The sequence below is a fragment of the Culex pipiens genome, chromosome 2, assembly GCF_016801865.2.
Source record: "Culex pipiens pallens isolate TS chromosome 2, TS_CPP_V2, whole genome shotgun sequence".
Lineage (NCBI taxonomy): Eukaryota > Metazoa > Arthropoda > Insecta > Diptera > Culicidae > Culex > Culex pipiens.
The window spans coordinates 22632681-22649074 of NC_068938.1; the positions used below are offsets into that span (position 1 = coordinate 22632681).

Consider the following 16394-nt stretch of genomic DNA (forward strand, 5'->3'; position numbering starts at 1 on the left):
CCGAATCAGAACAATTATCACAAAATTAAAAGTTTCCCGGGAATTCTCGGGAAATTTGTTTACGAATTTCCCGTTTCCCGGGATTTTTGTAACCCCGGGAAATAGGACGCTCTCAACAAAATGCGTTTAAACATAGTTTGGGACAAAACGATAACTACTGCAAACTTTGTTTGGCTTAAACTTAAGTGGATGAAAGTGCACAACACAGCCAAAGTTGAGCCCTGGAAAAAATGGGAGTTTTGCAAAATAGTCACCAGTTGTTTCAGAACATACATTGTTGCATTACCAAATAAGTATCGTAAATATTCTACCAATACCTTCTTGGCGCTATCAAGGTAAAAACATTCCCTGACCACTTTGAAACATTGTTGGGGTCATAATCGAGTCTGGATTGTAATACATAAATTTCAAACACATAATAAGATCTTAACAGAATTTCAATTTGCAAACAAACATTCAGGTGAAATCACCTTTCCGGTTGGCATTTTTAGTACAATTCATAAAGCTTTAAAGCATCTCTCAAAAAGCACAATCAGTGGAAGGAAATATTTCAAGAAATATTTCAGGCGCGCATCATATCTGTACCGACCATATGGAATCATCAAAGTGCAGTGCAACCGCGTGTTTTGTTAGGTTGACGATATGAATAATTCAAACGAATTAGGAATCCAACCTGAAAGAAACCTGAATGTGAATGTGAAAGGTCTGTGGAATAAGGAAATGATCCTGGACTCATCGAACCTGTTCTGTGAACGAGCTGGTTGCTGACGATGCGATCTTGTCGGTGCGCAATTTCTAGTTCATTTGTTGAGTTGATTATTTCGGTGTCTTTTAATTTTATTTGTTGTTAAGTTATTTTTGTTATGAATGATAGTTCAATCAAGTATTATGATAGATTTATTATTTTTTGAGAATTTATTTATTACGAATTTCAGAAAAAGCCATTGACAATACAAAATAAATTCAGATAACATTATAAACAGCTAATAAATGATAACAAGAAATTAAGACAAAATTGGCAAGAAAATTTCAGATTTTTTGGTGTGCCAACAACAGCAATTATACAGTGTGGTAATTAGCATCTTACAGCTCACTTGTCAGCTAAATTTGGCAATATAAACAACGTTGCCTTTGTTTGGATGAAATTGAGGTTGGATTTCTTTATTCTTTGGGAAGAATATATTAATATTTGTTTTGAGCATTTTTTGCTGATATTTATTCCCATTAGCTTTTTTATTATAATTTTTTTAAATCTGCAAAATCTGAAAATTCAATTCAAACCAAATCAATTTTCCACACTTTGTTTCACCAATTCAATATTCCAAGCAGCACACAGGCGGCCAGAATCTCGCCCAGTCAGCGAAAATGTTTTTTTTGTGGCTTACGCCGAGCTTCCAACCCAGGACAAAATCGCGCAGGCTGAAAACGAACTGCAACAGTCGCCGTTGATGTGTCGATCGGTTCAGTCCACACAATACGAAATCGTTGAAATTCGTCGCGTCGTGTTTTTACTAAGTGCTAAGTGCCAGTACAAGTTCGTCGTCAAAGTTTGGCGCGGTTTTGTTTTGCTCGGTACGTTCGTCGTCTGGGCCTCCGTTGAAATCACTTTCTTCTGAGTGTTAACAAGTTTAGTGTTCTTCTTTCTACGGTTGAGGTGTGTGTGTGCTTGAAGGTGAAGTTACTAATTATTGTAAGTGATTACAGTTAGTATAATTAGTGTACCAAAATGTTACCTTGAGGGTTTAGTGATTGTCATTAGTTTGAGTAATGATCTTATAGCGTGGAGAAACGATTTGCAACGGCTAGCGCGTGTACTAAAAATCAACGTTGAAGGACTTAAGCCGGCATTGAGTACCATCCCAGAAAGGCAAATGTTTGTCGATAAGCTTGTGTCTCGCCCAGTCACCGGCCGGTAGAGACTTTCAAAACCAAAAACCTGCAGCCATTTCGATCTGTAATGAGGAAAAACCTTGGAGTAGCTTGTATTTTGCGAATTTATGTTGCTATCAATTAACCTGCTCTAAGAATTGTGTTTATAGTGTTCTTTGATTGATGAATTTAAATTGCATTATAAAACTGGTCCAATTGAGTGGCATTGATCTTTTCAGTCCGGAGTTATGGAACTTTTTTCTGGGTTATAAATAGCTTTTGCCTTCAATAGATGTTCTTAGAGATAAAGAAACGCTTTTTTCTCACCATCTGTCGATATCTGCAATTCATCACATCGAAGGTTATAAATATCGGCGCAAATATCTATTAAAGAGCTCGTGATGCGTATTGAATGCTCAAACAAGAAGTTGAGTGATGATCTCATAAAGAAATCCGTGACCGATTTAAATTATTTTGAGCTATTTCTGCGCTGTTGTAAATATTTGCTTGGGATTATGTTGAGTGCTTTGAGTGATGTATCTTTATTTTGATTTACTATTGTAATGATTAACTTTAAATAAACTCTTCACTGCAAATGGTAAAATAATTACACAAAACTCAATGCTTTTGATGGCATCATGTTTGTTTCTCATTAACCTTAAACAGTGTACCAAAACACATCTGCGCAATTGAGATCCCAAAATCTCCGTTTTATCTAGCTATAAACCAAAAATTTCGGTGTGAACATCATCATCATGGGTGCAAAGCACGTTCACTGTAACCAGTAATGGGCTTTAAAAACAGAATCTCTGCCCAAATCATAAACTCACTCGCGGTTTCGATGCATGGGAACGTCGCTGCGAGACTTCTGATGGGTCGATCAAGCTGTCGACCTATGTCAAGTTTTAATATGTTTTACTTACTCTCTTAGTTACTTTAAGTTTTTTCTCAGAATCCGAATAAATTCCGGCAGATTTCTATCATAAATAACACGCGTTGCATATTTGACCCAACCTCACAGGAATGCATAAATTTTGAGTGTAGAGTTCACCAGCTGATTCAAAATTGTCTATGCAAAGGGCTTTACCGGCAAATCGTAGCCGAAAATCTCAACTGGAAAAACCAGTTCACAAGAGGTGTGCATACCGGTGTGTGGTGGTCGTGACCTTCCGCACTGATAATTTGTTTGACTCATAGAGGCCCTTGCTGGGGTGTGAGGGTTAAATGGTGGAGCGGTTTAGATTTTTTGTTTGTGAATGGTGGATTTTATGAGTGCATCACGATAGAAATTCTAAATCTATTCTTTTGAATCCGTGCTTAATCAGGTTCTGTCGTTTTGTTCTCGACCTTGCTCATTTTATTGCTCTGATTTAACCAATTCTTTAGAATTAAGACTGGTATCATTAAATTTCAAAGTCATTTACCGATGTATTTAAACGTGTTCGCTTATTAAATGCCATAAACTAGAATTGAGAACTGATTTATAATCAGTGATTTTCTAGAATTTATTCAAAACTCAATTTTAGTTTGAGAAATTTTTTTGACCGTTTAGGACCAATAAAACTAAAATGTGATTTAATGAAACGAAATGTTTAATTTTTGCAAACCCTGCTTTTATCGCAGTAATTTTGAGTTTTGACCCAGAAGGAGGGTAACCGTATAAATTAGAGCAACACATGTCTCATGGTGAGAAACATTGGAAAGTGATAAACATTGAATAAAGAAGTTGATTAGCGAAATTCTTTATTCAATGTTTATCACTTTCCAATGTTTCTCACCATGAGACATGTGTTGCTCTAATCTAACCTGCTTTTATTGTAAGACTTTATATCATAAATTTTCACATGAAGATATTTTTTTTCAAAACATACCTAACATATCAATGCGTTACAAAATTTCTAGGTTGCTTAATAAAATTGCACAATTATTCAAATTATGCTAATTATTCAAAGAATAATAGCATTTTGGGTCCTATTGACAAATTAACAAAAAGTGTTCCGAATGTGTGGGATGACTGTACCAATATTTTATTGATTTTTCTTTATTGTTTAATGAGGACTATTAAAAAATAAGTTATAATTAAAAAAAAAGATTTTTTTAGAAAAAATAAAATAAAATTTAAAAAATTAAAATGTTCGACTTGATTCCAAAATTTTCAAAATATTTTTTTGGAAAAGATCCTCAAATTTTACAATTGTTTCATTTACCAACATTGAAAATTGAACCATGAGTTATTGAGATAAAAAATTGGAGATTAAAAAACTTTTTTTTGTTTCTTATTTTTTTATTCTTTTATTTTCTGTTTTTCAGTAATCAGAAGTCCAATCTTCAATATCTATTAGGCAATTTTATTGTATTTTTTTAATTTTTTGGAATTTTAATTTAGGAATGGACAATTTGGCCATTGCAGATATATTTCAAAGTTTATGTCGAACCCCCTTCAAAATCAGTCCGAACAATATTTTTTCAAAAAAAATAATTTTTTTATGGAAATAGAAGTCTAATGAACTGAAAATAATTTGAAATTTTCCTGCGTTTAAAATCATAAAAAGCATGTCTGGGATTGATCGAAACTATTTTGAATTTTTGTGAAATTCAGTTTTACAGTACTGCAACAAGTCAATACTTCGTTATAGTTAAAACTAATGATTGCTAAACAACTGGGTAGATGAAAAATGCATTTTTAAACACTTTTTTAATTCAAATGTCAATACAGTTAACCAGGATGACATTGATAGGATTTCAATTTATTTTCGGAATATTTTCCAACTGTTAACGTTTTCCTCATGACTATTATTCTAAAACATGTACTGGGGTAGGCCGCACAAGGTCAATATACCATTTAAACAATTTTTTTTAATACTGTTTAAAAAATTTGCTGCGATGAAAATTCTTATTTTGAATACGGGGGTGACATTTTGATAGCCATAGCTTTTCTGGTTAAAATCAGATTCAAGGTGTTCTAATTTTATTTTCAAGTCAAATGTACCATCACTAAGGTTGCTGATTACATTTTTTAAGAAAAAAAAATCTATTTTTATATTGAGTTAACTCAGTTTATGAGTCCATTTAAATTTTAGGTAAAATTGTTAAAACTCACAATTTTGCTAAGAATTCGTTAAAACTAGTTATTAGGATGGGTACGGATTTTGAAAAGTTCTCAGATTAGGTTCTGGTGTGGTTCCCCTTGTAGGGCATACCCATAGGGACTCTCACGCCAAATTTCAGCTCATTTGGTTGAAAATTGGCTTGTCTCAAGCGAGTTCAAGTTTACATGGAATTTACTATGGGAAATTTTGAATTTTCGTTCATTCACTCCTACAGGCCTGGAGAAAACATGTAGAAACTTCTAGGATGGCCAGAAATGAGCGGAATCGTCTGGAGAACAACTTTCCCTAAGAGGCCAGGTCGATTCGTTCAACCCCCATCGAGCTCAACAATACATCCGGGGTTTTCGGAACCAACCGTTTTCCCCAGAAAAACATCAAATTTTCCTTAGCATGCTAAGAATGCTTGATGAACACCGCGACGTCACATGTCAAACAGCTACCACGTGGACTAGCATCGCCTATAAAAATTACTTTTTATTACTTTTTGAACAATACAATTATCATCTAGCTGTATTCTAAACCTCCAAATAAGAAAAAAAAATGTTATGATGAAAATTTTACAATCACGTGGTAGCTGTTGACATGTGGCGTCGCGGTGTTCAGCAAGCATTCATAGCATGCTAAGGAAAATTTGATGCATTTCTGGGGGAAACGGTTGGTTCCGAAAACCCCGGATGTATTGCCGTTGAGCTCGATGGGGGTTGGACGAATCGAACTGGTCTCTTAGGGAAAGTTGTTCTCCAGACAATTCCGCCCATTACTGGCCATCCTAGAAGTTTCTACATGTTTTCCACAGGCCTGTAAGAGCGAATGAACGAAAATTCAAAATTTCCCATAGTAATTTCCATGTAAACTTGAACCCGCTTGAGACAAACCAGTTTTGTACCAAATGAGCTGAAATTTGGCGTGTGAGTCCCTATGGGTATGCCCTACAACTTTTCAAAATCCGTACCCACCCTAATAGTGATATTTTGGAGGAATCAAATTTATTTTGAGAAAACGATTGTCTTAAATAAACAGAAATTGGCCTATTGGCTATTTTTTTTCAATTTGAGTTGTTTAGTGGTATCAAACATAATGCCCTTATCAGTTAAAAAATTGTGGTTTTCTATTTTCTCGTTAAACATTAAAATCCGTATTCAGAAAGAGTACCGTAACGTTGATTAATTTTTTTTAGTGAAGTTCGATTTTGTTTTTTTTAAATATCATCACTTTTTCTTATGTCTTGTGTCATATTTGGAATGAATTATATTCATTAAGATATTTTAAACGCTTAAATTTCCTGTTAAGCAAAAACTTCAAAAAGAACATTATGAAAGAAAAATTAAGAGGTTTCTTTTAGTCCTTAAGTACTCATCTTGAGTCCCTAACAAATTTGAATCCTTGAACCGGTTCTTAGTTCTCGTCAACATCTCATTTACATGAACCAAGTCGTGACGCACGTGCGTGCCTAATATGTTGTAACATAATTAATACTTTGTTTTTGTTTACCTCTGTCCCCATCAGAATCCTCCCTCTACCGGCAACGATCAACGATCAAGCAACCCCCGCGAAGAAGCAACCATGCCCGAGATCGAAGCGCTACGCCACCAACCTTCAACCAAATTACATCCATCAGCCAAAACCGGAGGAGTCGGTAAACAAAACGACAACAACAACAACAACCATGACTCGGTCGAGCCGGCTCCGGAAGCCACTCCAGGGCAGCAACAGCCAAAGTCGCTCTATGCTGATGACGCGAAAAAATCGGCCAAAATTAAAGAGCTACGGAAGCTCGTCGAAAGTAAGTTAATGTGGTTTTTGGACACGCTCCATGGGGTGTGCCTGAACTAGTCGATCTTTGCTTGAGTTGTTGTTGCTGTGATCGCTTGGTTGATCCCGCCGAGTTTGATCCAAGTGCGGTTTTCTAGGTTTTTAGTATGCAAAGTATAGTCATTTTTCCGCGCGATACACTTCCGAGTCGAAAACAGTACAGTTGGGAAATACCGTCATTTATCGATGACCCTCCGGCTGGTCAATCGCACCCCACGTGGTACGTGATCAGCTTGTCTTATGCTGGGCACGCTGATTCTTCTGCGACGATTGACAGCCGCGATCTAGCTGGCTGTGCATCATCGTGCAGAACGTGATCTGCCGACTTTTATCTACAGGGAAGTGTGCGGAACCGGCGTTGATTGGCCGGACATTGTGTTCTTAATGTTTTCAAACAAAACAGCGGCTAAGAATTATTGTTGGTTTGTTCTTGAAATGGTTTAACGATTTTGAAGATTTTGATCGACTATACGGCAGTGACGAATAAAACTTGGCCACGATCGTTGTGGTTGAGGCGTCACCGAAGCGTACGTGTCACTTTGAGTGATATCTTGCGAGCCCTAAGCATGTGTGATTCCGGCTTGGAAGTCGATATTGGATATAATTGCTCGTATAATTTATTGATAATCTCCTATTCCATGATTGTTATTTGTGTTGTTAGTTTGGTTCGATATGCAACGTGCTACTGGAATTAATTGCTTTATGTTGTTTTGTATGAAGATAAGGGATGGATTATGTCTCAATAATAAAATTAGTCGGATTAAATAATTCAGCATTGTCGTTGAGTGAGTTGCCATTTTCGGAAATTTGATATTCTTCTTCATAATTTACTGGCACAAGTTTTTTAAAAACATATTTTTTTTGCCTCATGATTTTTTTGACCGAATTTGAAGATTAGGGGGTGACATAAATATTGAAAAATATTTGCAACTGCCTATTTTTCACTTTACTATGAAATAAGAAAAAATATCTATTTAAAGACCCAGGTCTTTGAAAAGTCTGATATCAAAATTTTGATTTTTTTAAATGATCAGAAAATGTGGCAATAGTTTCATTTTTATTTGAAAATCGGACCAGCCGTTTTCGAATTATCGTCAGTTGATAATTACAAGATTGTAGGAATTGCAGGAAATTTTATATTATACCTTAAGTAGCTATTGGAAAAAGCAAATTTTATAATAAAAATATAAATAATTCGGATCGGTCCGGATAATGTCGGAATGTCGGATAACCGAGTAAAGACTGTGTTTTTTGGTTTGGACATTGATAGAATTTCATTTTATTTCCACTAGTTATTTCAACAAGTACGACTTGTTTCATGTTCATGCTATTTTTATTCCAAAATGTTTTTAACTATGCATTTGCGATGAACTTTTACTTCTTCCGTTTACACACTACGTCATTTTTATTTTTAATATGCATGTTGTGCTGCGATTTTAATGTTTGTTGTATAGATTTTATTTCATTTAAGTATTTTAGTAACTAATTATTGCTAATAAAAAACAAGATTTAGATTATTGAAATAAAAAATGTTATAATTTTGTTAAAATTTGTTCCCTTTTTGTATTAATTTAGTTTTACTTAAGGTGACGACTTCCATCATTTCCATGATTTTTTGTTCAAAGATGTAAATTTTGCATCCCTGAATAAATATTTTAATAGAAATTTTATTAAAAGTTGTTAGAACATTAAAACAATGTATTTTAATCGTATTGTTATTCTTTTGAGTGGCGATTTTTTATACCTTGAAAGGTATGGAATCAATCTTTTATCAATGGTTGTTGAGATGGACGTCAATGATTGAAAAATAAAATTGTATAAATTTTGAACATTTTTTTTAGAGCAATACATCCCCTTCAGTGCATTTAATAAGGATATTGAATATAATTCAAGCCAATTTTAAAGTAATGATATATTTAGTTTCAAAATAATGGATATTAATGTGAAGATAAATTCAATTATTTCTTTATTTACCTTGGCACTTAATATTTTTTATTTGAGAACTTATTTTATCTACTCCAATAGCCAAATTCAAAAACGTAGTTCGTTTACTTACCAATTCAAATTTATTTTCATGATAGTTTTCGGCAGTTTAGAGGAAATCCTAAAACAAATTTTGCTGATTTTTGTCATATGGGTAATTCTCCGCCAACTCACACAGCAATTGTCCCGACCCCACTTCGATTTGCGTGAAACTTTGTCCTTAGGGGTAACTTTTGTCCCTGATCACGAATCCGAGGTCCGTTTTTTGATATCTCGTGACGGAGGGGCGGTACGACCCCTTCCATTTTCGAACATGCGAAAAAAGATGTGTTTTTCAATAATTTGCAGCCTGAAACGGTGATGAGATAGAAATTTGGTGTCAAAGGGACTTTTATGTAAAATTAGACGCATGTCATTTTATGGGAAATTTAATGTTCTTTTCGAATCTACATTGACCCAGAAGGGTCATTTTTTCATTTACAACAAAATTTTTCATTTTAAAATTTCCTCTTTTTTCGCATGTTCAAAAATGGAAGGTGTCGTACCGCCCCTCTGTCACGAGATATCAAAAAACGGACCTCGGATTCGTGATCAGGGACAAAAGTTACCCCTAAGGACAAAGTTTCACGCAAATCGAAGAGGGGTCGGCGCAACTTTTCCCGATTTCGTGTGAGTTGGTAGAGAATTACCCATATGCCATTTTATAGCAAAATTATGCAAATTTTTTTCTTTTATTAAAAATTTAATCAAAGCTCAAAATTTTTGAAGGATTGATCATTTTGGTTTGCCATTTCACCTAATGTAAGAAGACGTCAGCGAATTGCCTGGTTGATCAGATGTCCTATATCAAAATAAACTGTTTCGATTTAAAGGCGTGAATAAATGAATTGATTTTATCAATTATCAGAGATATGAAAATTTTCAATGCTTTCTTTTATATCGTGTTCTTTTGGAACCAATTAAAAACATCATTTGTGTTTCGTGCGGAAACTTCATTATATTTTACATGTGACATAAGCTTGATAAAAAAATGGTTCAATCAATTGAACAAGTTTAAGGTTGCATTGTCCCACTTCCGTTGCGATCGTGATTGTTTCACTTTACTTCTCGTATTACATCAAAAATGAGCTTGCAAACAAGCCAAACAGTCCAACGACGACGCGACCGGCAGTCATCACAACAGGAGTGCAGACATAATTATTAATTTGAGGCGTAGCGTAACCGAATGGTCACATTAAGGGTTTACCTCCAGTAAGCACATCTACAACAACCAGCAAGCAACTAAAGTCAGTAGGAACTTGCAAATTAAATTCCACCGGCGTCGAAATTGGAGCTGGCAAGAAAAACGTGTTTTAAATATTGGCTCGCGCTCAAAGTGTCCGTTTTTGGAGTTTCGCATTACGCAAGTTGGGCTTTTTTTGTTTTTTTTTTGTCCTAAATGTAAAGTGACGTAAAGTTGAATGACTCCACGCGGGTTCGTTCTAGTTAGTTTACAAAAAAACTTCTTTATTGTGGAGAACTCATTCCCGCGCTCGAAAAAAAACTGCTTAGCTGGTGATTAACCTCCAAACAATTATCGAACAGTTCACCATGCAGGCATCGATCGTTCTTTCAACATTTTGATTAATTTTCGTTGTTGTTTTTTCCTGAAACCATTTCGCAGATTGTGACGACTTTGTGCGCCGCGTGGATGATCTGTTTCTGTGCCGATTCTTAAACTGCTGCGACTGGAACGTCGAGGAAGCACAGCAGCGAATGTGCAAACTGTTCAAACTGAAGGTAAGGCAGACCGCTTTGTACGGATTAAGGTATCGAAAGCCGGTGTCTGAATTGGGTGGTGGTGCCGGTTGATGAACGACGACGACGGCTTTGTTTAAAATTCAGTGATTGCGACTGGGCGGAGGAGTGCGGCAATTAGCTGAGCTAAGTGATGGGACGTGCATTTCTTGAGGGGTGAAGTTGGAAGGAATATTTTTTGATGGAATCATATGATATACAGTACACTGTAATTGTGCTACAAAGTTGAATAATTGGCTGGTTCTTGTGCATTGACGAATTATACATGTTAACTAAAGTTAACCGTTTTCCTTTTCTTGAATCGTAAACAGATGTACTTGCGGTTGAGTTGACGGTCCTAAAGTTATTTCAATAGATGATAATGGCCTGTTAAGATTGTTTATAAAATGATTTCTGAAATATCGCAGGATTTATCCATTGACTGTGACATTGCATTATTTGCCTATTAAGATTCATCCATATATATCATTCAGTTAAAATATTATTGAGTATCCAATCGCAATCGGTTAATTTTCAGCGTAAATGAAAAAAAAAGTTCATCTTTTCAAAGCGTGAGTATTTTCTTTGGAAATTTATTGAAGATTCATTTATGCTTTGACGATGGATTATTGCTTTTGAAATAGTTAATATTATCAAATTGGTAAGCAAGATGCGATTTTTTTTTCATCAATTATGGATTTGAAAAATAGCAAAAAAGACAAACATAGCACTGCTTCGGAAGAAACGTTCAGTTGCAAATAAGATCCAAATATCTTTAAGAAATAAATAAATTAAGAAAAACAAAGATAACTTTCAAAAATGTAATTATTAGATTTATTTTAAATCTTGCTTTGATGAAAATTGTATTGTAATTATACCCTGACATCAACAACTAAAAAAAAAAACAATTTAGTCGCAGCAATTTTTTCACAAGTTTGAAAAATCAACGAGACAAGAACAAATTTATTTATACAAAATTTGGATTCAAATCTTCTTTACGAAAAAACAATTTTTGTGTCGTTGTGCACCTCCAAATATTTTACAAAACATTTTACAAATATATTTGTGATAGTTTTTAATTCATGATTCTTCAAATTTCATAGAACTATTGAAACTTTTGAAGAAAAAAAACCACACACATTGCAATTTGATTTCTTTCTTCTTTATGATTTTATTTTAAATATTTGCAGAGATCTTTATTTTCAATATGATTAATTTGGTTTTCTAAGCCTTTTTCCCTTATCATTGAAAAGTTGTTCTGAAAAATTATCTTTTTTTTAAATTGCTCATTTATGAAAAATCAATTTTAATCAAAAAAGAAAAAAAATATTGGAAATAAAAATTGCCAAAACTTTAAGAAATTTAAATTTAGTGTCCTTTTGCAATAATTTTGCACATGTTTCAAGCTTGATAATTGATTCTGAAAATATCAATATGGTAATGATAAGAATTAAATTCATACATAAAAGATGTATAAATGTGAAATAAAATGAATGAAATGAATGAATGAATTATTCTCATACCCGCCGGCAGCTTGATTAAACAATATAAATGTGAAATAAAATCATTTTGAAAAATACAAAGGCAAAATTCAAACAAAACGTTGAACTAGCAACATTTCATGGCGCAAATAAATGTTTTGATATAATATCTGAATACTTGATCTCAAGACTATTTTTTAAATTTTGACACTCAATTAATTTATTGAGTATTTAATGAACAGCCTTTAGTCAAAGAACTATTTTGAAAAGTCGTCGCGGGCCGGATAAGATGACTTCATGGGCCGATTGTTGGGCAGGCCTGGACTACACAAAAAAAGTTTGCTGATTTCCATACAAAAATAGGAAATTCTAAAATTTGTATCTCTAGAAGAAATTTTCAGATCAAATTTGTCTTCTACAAAGTTTTACAAAACAATTTTGTTGCTGATTTAAAGAAAAAAAAAATGATTTAAAAAAACTATTTTTTATGTTTTATTTAGTGGACAGAAAATGCCATCTTCTCAAAAGATTAAAAAAAGGCAATAAATCTTTGACAAATTATTTTTTTTTTGAAAAAAAATAGTTTTAAAAAACTTTTTTTTATAAAAAAAAATTTGCTTCAATAAGAACCTTAGGGAAATTTTGATAAATAGTAATAGCTTTCGAATAGAAAATTCTCTGATGATAAAAAACAGGATAATTGAATTTTTCTAAGTGTTGTCACCGATATTTAGGGAACCAATCGTTCGATTTTCACTGTCAAAAAAATAAAATTTTGTTAAACTTTATGCATCTTTCAATAAAACATATTTCAATTTTTTCAAATGTAGCCCAACGTTGTAAAAAAGCAAAAATAAGTATTTCAAGCCTTTCAAAAAGTTATACTTAATAAGGCCGTTGTAAATATTTTTCAAAGTGTATGTAGCAAAAAATATTTGAACGTTTTTGACTCCCTACCCACTTCAAAGTTGGCCCGAAAAATCAGTGGGCAAAAAAATATTTTTTAAATAGCTTCGAAATTTAAATGGAAATTTAGGTAAAATCAGTTGTAATTAGATTAAATGCATTAAGAATCATGTTGGATTGAATAAAAAACCTTCTGAAATTTTTTAAAATTTTCGATGTTTATATCGCAAAAAGTTTTTTTTCGCAAACATTTTTATTTTCGTCAAATCATACATTTTTTGAAAACTAATGATTGCAAACCAACTGAACTAGAGTGTAAAAAAAACTTTTAAAATACTTTTTCATGCAAATGTTGAAATTATGGCTTGTAATTTCAATATTTTTTTGATTATTTTTTTGCGATATATTGTATAAAAAAGTAAAATAAAAATTGTTATTTTTTTGAACGTGTACGTATTTCTTTTGGGTTTGTCCTTACCTATGCCTGCAACTTTGCCACAATGATCGAAAATTCCGTTCTCAAGTCTAATTTTTAGTTCGATCTGAGTTCTTTTGTTTTGGTTTGTGATCTTTTTATATGAAACTGCTGATATAACCTTTACAAATGAATTTTGCATTAAGACATCTTTCAGAAAACATGTTTAAATTATAATTGTTCCTAATTTGAGAAACAATATTTTTAAAATTTTATTTTCAGTACGATCACCCAGAATGGTTTGTGGACAAACCGTTGGTCCACTACGAGGACCTCCTGAATCGCAACATAAAGTTCGTCCTCGACAAGCGTGACAAGAAGGGTCGCCGGATATTCGTCAGCCGACTGGGCGCCCTCGATATCAACGTGTCTTCCGCCACCGATCTGGCCCACCTGGACGAACTGTGGGTGGAGTACATGCTGAACGATCTGGAAACTCAGCAGAACGGTATCGTTTGCTTGCTGGACATGAGTGGTTACTCGATTAAGAGCATGCGTTATCTGACTCCGGGAAATATTAGGATTGGATCGGCAAAGGCAGATTTGCTTCCGGTAAAGCATATGGAGTTCCACGTGGTTAACTCTTCAGTGCTGTTGAATGCTGCCGTGGCGATTCTGTTTCCGGTTTTGAGCAAGCAGATCAAGGAATCGGTTCACTTCCACTATACCAACTGGAACTCGCTGCATGCTCACTTGGGGAAGGAAGCCCTTCCGTCAGAGTATGGGGGAAGTAATGGAACTGGTTTTAATTTTGAAAAGCTGAACAGACAATTATTTGATATGGAGGCACATTATAACAATATTATCCGGTTTGGATACGAACTGAAACCACACGTTGATCGCAGTAAATATACTAAATATTTTCAGAACGCAGACAAATCCAAAAGTTCAAAGAAGAAAAATAAGAACAAAAAAGATGCCACCGAAGAATAGATTTAAGTATTTTTAAGATATCTCGTTATTTTTAATAAAAAAATTTAGGGTACAGTCATTGTATTACATCTGTTCGAAAGTCTTATCCTTGTTGCTGCACACACTCGAGCACCTCTTGAACTAGTTTCTGCACTTCGTTTTCCGCTTGCTTGACAACATCCAGGAGGCAACCGCGGGTATCATTCAGCAGAGATACTGCTTCCTTGACGGTTTCCGCCAGAAGCTGTCCGACATCTGACAAGATCTCCACCACAATCGCGTTCGTCTCTGGTACCTATTTAAAGAAGGATATGTTTAGATCATCAGATGATTTTTCGTGAAATCAGATACTTACATGATCAAAAAGGCACTTGACTTGATCGATCAAATTTCCATTTCCATCCACACAGCTCTGGCCAACTTCCTGGATCTGCTGAACTTTTCCAGTCAAAAAGGCAATATGTTCCTTGATGTTTTCCCGAGAAATCTTCACACGCTCAGCGAAGTCATCGAAACATTTCTTCAAATTGTCAAACGCTGTCTTAGTGATTTCTTCGACCCGTTGAGGAACAATTTCGGCACACTCCTGCAGTCCCAGATTCTCCAAGTTCAAATCCTCCAGCGCCTTCTGGATGATCCGGTTGATCTCAGCCTTGGCAAACTCCAGCAACTCCTCACCCTGCAGCAGCAGATCATCGAACAGCCGCTCAATCTCCTGCTGAACCTTGTCGATGGCCTTAACGGCTTGGTCCACGATCATGTTGATCAACTTCAGCGCATGTTCCAGCAGGTCACGGGTTTCTCCTTGTGGGACAAGTTCATCACGGTGGAAGTCACGGACCAAGTTGAACTGAGGGTTCAGAAGATCGTTCTGGACGGATGAGGCAGAGGCCGTCGAAACGGCCAATGCACCGACGATGGTGGCGATGAGTAGTAGAACTTTCATTTTCGATTAGACGGTAGTGGGAAACTGATGCAGTTGCGATTGAGCGGCATCGTTTTTATATGCACTATTATCAAATTGAGTGGACAGCGTCTTTGGAGTACTTTGATAAGCGTGACTGATAAAGTGTAATCTGATTGAACTGCAGACTTTGGCCTTCTATCCCTTTTTGTTTACAGGAATGTTCTTTATGTTGTTCATATGTTAGCAGTATCAAGCTCTTTAGTTTGTCTTAAATCAGAATGACTAACTATTCCGGGATTTTTTGTTCATGATATGCGATATTTGACGATTTATCAATTTTGTAGCATTGTTGTTAAGATTACCATACGCAGTAATTGAAGATGGTGTGCTTCAGAAGCTTCAGAAGTTTTTTTTTTCAAATAATTTGTTTTATTAGGATTATTTAACAAATATTTGAGCGCAATGCATCTTTGCTAAACTTCTCAATTTTTTTTAAAGCCTTGAATCAAGTTGAAAGTATCGTATAGACCCATTCAAGATATATTTGCTTACAGTAAAAATTAGAACTTTGCCAAATTATTTAGCTAATGTTTGATTATATGCAACACTACTTGGCTTTTAAGATAGATCTTATTATCATGTAAATTTATTGTGTTTATTTTCATAATAACAAGATACTTCTAAGCTTTCGAAGCCGTATTAAAATTCGTAAATATTATGGTTGGAGTGTGCATGTTCAACATACACAATCGAACAGTTTCTTACGCCCGCATGGCATGCAACCGCTGCACCGAAGCGTTCCATAAACTGTTTTCTCTAGTTTGCTATAAAACGCTTCGGACAGAGTCAACTCCCGCGCCATAAAACTGCTCGCCTCACGCTCTATCATTTCGAAGCAGCAGCAAAAGAGTCTCGATTCAGTTGTTGTTTTTTTTTCAACCTACGTTATTAGATTTTTAAACATATTTTAACAAAAAAGTCCGTTCCAAATATTTTGCAAAGTTTATGTCGGCCCATGAAATCAAGCAGTATTAAAATAAAATTAAAACAATTGAAAATTCAATGAAAATATTTTTACTTTTCTTCTCTCATTTAAAATGAATCCATGGCTTATAATTCATTTTTTATATATTTTTTCTTGTGGACGCATTAAAATAGCAAAC

General features: G+C 34.5%; 2 protein-coding genes across 5 annotated transcripts; one reads left to right on the plus strand and one right to left on the minus strand.

Moving 5' to 3' along the window:
- The first annotated feature begins 1422 nt into the window (after positions 1-1422).
- On the plus strand, positions 1423-14358 carry LOC120422424 (alpha-tocopherol transfer protein). Of its 4 annotated transcripts, none has more exons than XM_039585839.2 (4): positions 1423-1672; positions 6486-6762; positions 10438-10553; positions 13635-14358. In XM_039585839.2, the coding sequence occupies exons 2-4, from the start codon at positions 6543-6545 to the stop codon at positions 14343-14345; spliced, it is 1047 nt and encodes a 348-aa protein (XP_039441773.1). In that variant the 5' UTR covers positions 1423-1672; positions 6486-6542; the 3' UTR covers positions 14346-14358. The 4 variants fall into 4 exon arrangements, with proteins under 4 accessions (XP_039441773.1, XP_039441774.1, XP_039441772.1 ...); XM_039585840.2 differs by having other exon boundaries at positions 1423-1654; XM_039585838.2 differs by having other exon boundaries at positions 1424-1690.
- LOC120422425 (uncharacterized) lies at positions 14355-15306 on the minus strand. Its single transcript, XM_039585841.2, has 2 exons — positions 14680-15306; positions 14355-14619 (listed from the first exon to the last, which is right to left on the minus strand). The coding sequence occupies exons 1-2, from the start codon at positions 15268-15270 to the stop codon at positions 14428-14430; spliced, it is 783 nt and encodes a 260-aa protein (XP_039441775.1). The 5' UTR covers positions 15271-15306; the 3' UTR covers positions 14355-14427.
- Between the last annotated feature and the right edge of the window lie 1088 nt (positions 15307-16394).

Bases quoted from the DNA above. Each gene is read 5' to 3' on its own strand.
- LOC120422425 (XM_039585841.2), bottom strand. From the start codon at position 15,270: ATGAAAGTTCTACTACTCATCGCCACCATCGTCGGTGCATTGGCCGTT. The intron at 14,620-14,679 runs GTAAGTATCTGA...TTCTTTAAATAG, and splicing joins TCAAGTGCCTTTTTGATCAT to GTACCAGAGACGAACGCGAT.
- LOC120422424 (XM_039585839.2), top strand. From the start codon at position 6,543: ATGCCCGAGATCGAAGCGCTACGCCACCAACCTTCAACCAAATTACAT. The intron at 6,763-10,437 runs GTAAGTTAATGT...ACCATTTCGCAG, and splicing joins GCTACGGAAGCTCGTCGAAA to ATTGTGACGACTTTGTGCGC. The intron at 10,554-13,634 runs GTAAGGCAGACC...TTTTATTTTCAG, and splicing joins GCAAACTGTTCAAACTGAAG to TACGATCACCCAGAATGGTT.